This window comes from Notechis scutatus, chromosome 1 (assembly GCF_049901735.1).
Source record: "Notechis scutatus isolate UNSWTSFEM ecotype Mainland chromosome 1, rNotScu1.2, whole genome shotgun sequence".
In the NCBI taxonomy this organism is placed as follows: domain Eukaryota; kingdom Metazoa; phylum Chordata; class Lepidosauria; order Squamata; family Elapidae; genus Notechis; species Notechis scutatus.
The window spans coordinates 91504921-91511137 of NC_142009.1; the positions used below are offsets into that span (position 1 = coordinate 91504921).

Consider the following 6217-nt stretch of genomic DNA (forward strand, 5'->3'; position numbering starts at 1 on the left):
TATGTTGCTAAGAAGGATCAGGGATATAGTACAATCTGATGTCACATAATCATACAACAGAAGAAGCTACATCTTTTCTGCTAATACAGCTCTTAGTTATCATTGGAGATATATGACTATTCAAAATTAGAACTTTTTTTTTGCTTTGCAATAAAAATCACTTCACAGTACAGATGCCCAGATGGGGCTTTCATCTTGAATTTTGCTGTTCAGACTCCTAGCAGTGAAAAATCTCAACAATTTGTTCAATATCTTGTTTTTTAAAGACTGGGGTGAGTTTATTCACCAAAAATATGCTCTTAACTTTCATTGCTCTCCTCAAAAGCACTTCAGTGCTGTTTGTTGTGAAATGCTACTGCCATGAAAAGAGTAGATGCTAATGGAAATGGATATAATCTACATTTATCTTAATTAATAGCTGACAAAGAAGGAGGAGACAGGTTCTAAAATGAGCATAGTCCCAACCCTGAATTTTCTTTCCAGATCAACAGGTTGTTGTAGTGACTTGCTCATAGAGATTTAGGTGGAGTTTTCTTTAGGGTCTGCTTGGATCATAAGGCTGCTCTCTGCTTTCCTTTCTTTCTTTTTCTCTACAGATCTATCTCGTTTCCATTCACACACATTTTATTTACCCCAGTCTGTTTTTTTTTTCCTCAGGCTACCAAAGCCATTGCAGAAAGATCTTTTTGCTTAGCATTTAAAGTGACTGGAAAAGACCCAACAGCAAGATGGTTCAGTATGGTCTGGATTATACCCGCTGCAGGTGGATCTTGCCTCTTCTGCTGGGCTTAGCAATGATCTTTGGCATCATTTCACTAGCTGGTTGGGGCTGGATAACCTCACAAAGTGGTCCATTTGTGAGTGAAGGCTCATTATGGAGATTATGCTCTTTAGAAGATGATTGGCGATGTACATCTCTCATGGATTTTGGTAAGGATCTCTAGGAGACACTGTGAACCAATTTGTGTGTGTGTGTGTGTGTGTATAAAGTGCAAATTACACTAACGATTTAGGGGCATCGTATGCCTGAAAACATTTTTGTACATGTAACTCCAAGTAGATCTCACTGTTATCATTACTTCATTTTTTCCTCCAAATTAGAAATGCTTAGTAATGTGTGTATGTGTTTTTTTTTTTAAAAAAAGAAGGAACTGATTGTCAGAAAGCGCAATTGTGCAAGTAGATGCTATAAAGATATATCTTCCTTTTTTTTCTTTGCACTTTGTTTATTTGTACTCTCAGGCTGGGGAATTTGTAGCTGTTATTTTTGCCTTGGTCAGTAGAAAACATAGCAACTTAAATGTTCGAAAATGATGATTTCAATTTTTTGTATTGGTGCCAGTCTTAAAGTCTAAGAAATTATTTGGGTGGATGTATACAGTGACATAATAGGGTTAAATTAATGGATTTGTGTAATGTTCAGTCTTTCTGAATGTACTGATATCAATGTTTCCATCAAACACATTTTGGAAGCATATCAAATATGTTTTTCTCCTTTTGGAAATAGTGTTATGTCATGAACACTTTTATTTTCTGGCTGCTCTTTGGAACAAAATATTTGAAGGCTGCACTGGTTATGCAGGGTGCAAGCCAAATAATGTAAAATGAAAGATTTTAAAAAATCTTCGGCAATGAAGGATTTCAAATGCCTTCAGTGAAAAATATACCATGTAATAAGATTCAATCATTTTTATGTAATAAGATTCAATCATTTTTATAGAGTCAGTTATATTTTCATGTGTAGAAAATGTAAAACCCTCAGAGGAATCCTTAAGTAGTTTATTTATTCTAGATTGGTGGGCAAAATCTGAAGACTATATCCAAGAATGTTTAAAATGCCATTCCAAGCAAAAATGCTGCACGAATAAAAGTGGAACATATATTTCTTATGCCATGTGCTCTTTTCACAAGGTCATGGTATACATCTCTTGCCTTTGGATCTCTAAAATCCCAATTAGCCTCCACTGCTCATTGCACACAGCTTTTCAAAACGATCTTCTCAGTTTTAATATCTTTGTATAAAGCTTTCTACTCTTTTACAAATGCTTTTATAAATTCTGAGCCGATTATTCTTAGCAAAATGTTTTTGACATTGGACATGCCAGGATCTTTCCTGGATTTAACTTGTATAGAGAAATTCAGTATTATATGAGCATCTCAGTTGAAACAAATAAACAAAGAAATACTCCTAAGTGTTTAGACGGTTAAGGTTTAGATCCCACTACATTCCTTTCTCTGCTGCATTCTCAAGTTATTCCTACTTCTGTTGTATTTTTGGTCCAAATAACTCAATGTCACTATGGCTGTCAATTCTTCACTAATGGCAAGACATGAAAGAGATTTCATGAGAACCAGAAATAATTTGCTTATGCATCCCACAGTCATTCCTGTTCAAACAGGTTATTGAAATATTAAAATAACCCAGAAAGCCTTATTTAACAGAGACAAAGATATGGTGCCTAACAGAAAAGGTTTGCCTGGAAAAAATGAACGCCTACCATTGGCTTACTCTAAAACTGTAGCCGCTTTAAAATCAAAGAACCTGTTCCACTAAATAATTGCCCCTGGCAGATAAAACTATATGGATGTAATGACTGGAGTTCACAAAGCATTTTGAGCCATTTGATTTCGTTTAGCAGATCATGGAAACCCAGCTATTACGTCTGGAAAGCCATGGCAAATGCCTTACTAATGTATGTGAACTCATCCATTTGTGGTTTATTTGATAAACCATTATGACATAAAACATGGATAAATGGATGTACCTTACCTTCTTGAATGACTGAATGTTATTTTAGATCTGTATCTTGCCAGGAACAGGCATAAAGGATGGAACCACTGTTTTCTGTTTTTATTTCCAGCTTGGGGTAGAGGTGCAGCTGGTACCTTCTTAGTTGGATTTGTACTCATCTGCATCTGCTTTGCCTTGTCCATCATTGCCTTTGCCATCCCGACACTTCGCTTCAACTTCATTAGAGGCATAGGAGGCTTGTGTTTTGTTGCTGGTAAGGCTACGTATACAAAGCAAAAGAAGTAAAATATTGTAAAATATGGCAGAGCAGATTTGGTTTGGAGAGACCACTGGTGGTATCTGGTAGTATAAAAAAAAGCCTCCGAGGATCAGCTGTGAGGAGAAAGAAGGGAAAAGTGGAGGATCAGCCCTCTCACCCGCCCTCGTGCTTTTCTCTTCTTTATCCTCTCAGCTGATTGGCACTGCAGGCCTCAGCTGGTGTGGGGAAAGCTGCATGTGTGTATTAGGGTTGCACGTATGTGTGGGCGATCACCAAACCAGTAGTGGAACAGGTAGGATCCCACTTCTGGGAGAGACACTAGCTATTTCTATGGTGGTAAGAAAATAGCAGTATAAGAATGAAGAAAAGATTTACAGAGTAACAGAGTTGGAAGGGATCTTGTAGGTCATCTAGTCCAGGGATCTCCAACCTTAGCAACTTTAAGATTTGTGGACTTCAATTTCCAGAATCCCTCAGCCAGCTTTGCTGTCTGAGGAATTCTGGGAGTTGAAGTCCACAAGTCTTAAAGTTGCTAAGGTTGGAGACCCCTGATCAAGTCCAATCCCCCACCCAGCAGACTTAATTTGTGCCATTTCACATTTTCTCGGGAAACTCAACAGAACAGCAGTATAGAAAGACCTCAACTTACAACCACATTTCTTAAGTGAGTCAGGGCCCCATTTTATGATAATTTTTGCCACAGTTGTTAAGCAAATCACTACAGTTGTTAGGTGAATCTGGCTCCTCCCCTTGTCAGAAGCTGGCTGAGAAGGTCACAAATGATGATCACATGACCCCGGGTCAGTGCAACTGACATAAATACATGTCAGTTGACAAGTGCCCAAATTTTGATCACGTGACCATTTATGGAGCAGTCATAAATGTGTGAACTGGTCATAAGTCATATGGTCAGTGCTGTTGTAATTTTGAACAGTCACTAAATGAATGGTTGTAAGTCAAGGACTACCTGTATTTCATAAAAGCAGACTAATAGCAATGATACTCTGTCATAACCAATGGAGAAAATAGTAAATAGTAGCATTAATATTATTTTAAAAAAGTATAAGCATTGTCTAGGTTGACTCAGCCTTCCATCCTTCTGAGGTGGGTAAAATGAGGATCCAAATTGTTGGGGGCAATATGCTGACTTGGTAAACTGCTTAGAGAGGGCTGTAAAGCACTGCAAAGTGGTATATAAGTCTAAGTGCTATTACTAGTGCTATTGCTATTTCATTTTAAACCAGGGAACAAGACAATATCCATAACTTGAAACAGAGGGCAGGGAAGGAGAATCTAAAAAGAGCTGTCCTGCTTTTCCTAAATTTTTCTGAATTAATCACCAGCGTCTTCTGATTTTTCTGATATATGTATGGCATTCTAGAACCCTAATTTATTTTATTTTAGTTGATTCAAAAGCATTCTAAATTTCTGTTCATCCTGTGAGTAATTCTACATAAACATGACTCAAAAGGTATCCACCGTACATCATCTTTAATGCTGAACAACTAAATTGTATGTTTACCTTCATTATTCTAGTGTAAATTTTGATTCAGAATCTCACACCACCATTTCTGTGGTATTTCTTGTCAGAGCTTCAAATCTTGAAATAGGGAAGGACTGTAGCCAGAGGTATAAGCAGACTAAGCATGTGCTTAGGGCACCAGGCCCAAAGGGGGCACCACAAAGTTGAGAAAGAAAAAACACCAATGAAGATTTGTAAAAAAAAAAAATCTTGTATGTTCAAAAGGAGGGGGGCACCAAGATTTGTCAGTGCTTAGGGCACCATCGAGCCTTAATCCGCCACTGATTGTAGCTTAGTGGTAAATATCATGCTTTGCTTCCAGTTGACCCTTAGCCTCTTTACTTAAAAATGGTCTCAAGTTACAAGGCTAGATCTTACGATGCTGCCAAATACTGGACTGCATAAATAATCTGTCTGATGTTATAACCACAATAGTAGATAGGTTGGGCAAATAGAATATAAACTACCATAGGAGTTCGTATTCTACAGGAGTCAGAATTCTCCCAAAACGCCATTTAAAAAAAAAAAAAATACAATCCATTCTCTTTTCCTACTGTTTTCATGTGTTAGTAACTAATTTTTAATCTTTTCATTTTTTGCAGCCATATTCTCATTAATGGGCCTTGTCATCTATGCTGTAATGATTTCAACACGTGTGGTCTTCCCAGTAAATACCGTACATGTATTTGATTGGAGCTATGGATTTGGGTGGACCATGTGCATCATGGCAATAGGTCTTGGATTCTTCTTTTGTTGTCTCCCCCTCTATGAAGATCATATTTTGGGAAATGTCAAACCTGAATTTTATTAAAATCTCCTAGAAAGAGCAGCAGGGTCATCATAGGGAGTCCCTGGTTGTTTAGGGTCCAAAGAAGTATACAGACATACCTACAGTATCAGCTCAAGTCCAATATTTCCCAAGAATATTAGAATACATAGAGGTTTAGCAGCTCAAAAAAAAAGTATTAATGAGAATTGCTCTCAATTGTTAAAGTGAATTTATTTTTTGAAATAAATGCAGATTGCTTGCACTGGCACGAAGCCGAAGGCACCAGCCTAAGGATGGGGAGTGGGACCTTGCCAAAATGTTGCCAAGATACTCTTAATCTTATACGGGAAAAAACCCGAACACACCTAGACCTACATACCTGTACCCGTGAAAATCTACGAATATATATATATATATATATATTTGTTTTCTGAGGTTCTCGCGGGTATTTGTATGTGGATCTTTGGTTATTCGGGTTTTCTCCCACGTAAGATTGGAAGTATCTAGGAAGTGCCTAGATACTTCCAATCTTCGCGGGAGAAAACCCGAATAACCAAAAGATCCATATATATATATATCCAAATTTAGGCTATAACACCTTTATTAACAAGAATGAGATAAATGAAGCCAATATGGAAAATATTTATGTACCAGAAAGCATTATTTGCCAGAACAGACTGCATGAAGTATATAAATTGTTTAGTTAAGAAGAGGTTGGGAACAAATTATGAAAAAACTTGACACCAATCTAATTTCTCTTAGTTTTAACAAAAATATTTGGCCTGCACATTTTAAAGGCAACTCTATTACATTCCAAACTTGTTTACAATAAACAGTAATCTGCTATTAGATGTTCTCAGATCTGCAAACCGACCTTCAGAAGAGTTTGCTGAAGTTCCAGCTGTATTTTTGTAT

At 37.1% G+C, this 6217-nt stretch overlaps 1 protein-coding gene across 1 annotated transcript; it reads left to right on the forward strand.

Annotated features, from left to right (window-relative positions):
* Positions 1–485: 485 nt before the first annotated feature.
* On the forward strand, positions 486–5654 carry LOC113411212 (p53 apoptosis effector related to PMP-22-like). Its single transcript, XM_026666167.2, has 3 exons — positions 486–930; positions 2862–3005; positions 5136–5654. Exons 1-3 carry the CDS (start codon positions 729–731, stop codon positions 5342–5344), a joined length of 555 nt encoding a protein of 184 aa, XP_026521952.1. The 5' UTR covers positions 486–728; the 3' UTR covers positions 5345–5654.
* Positions 5655–6217: the final 563 nt, after the last annotated feature.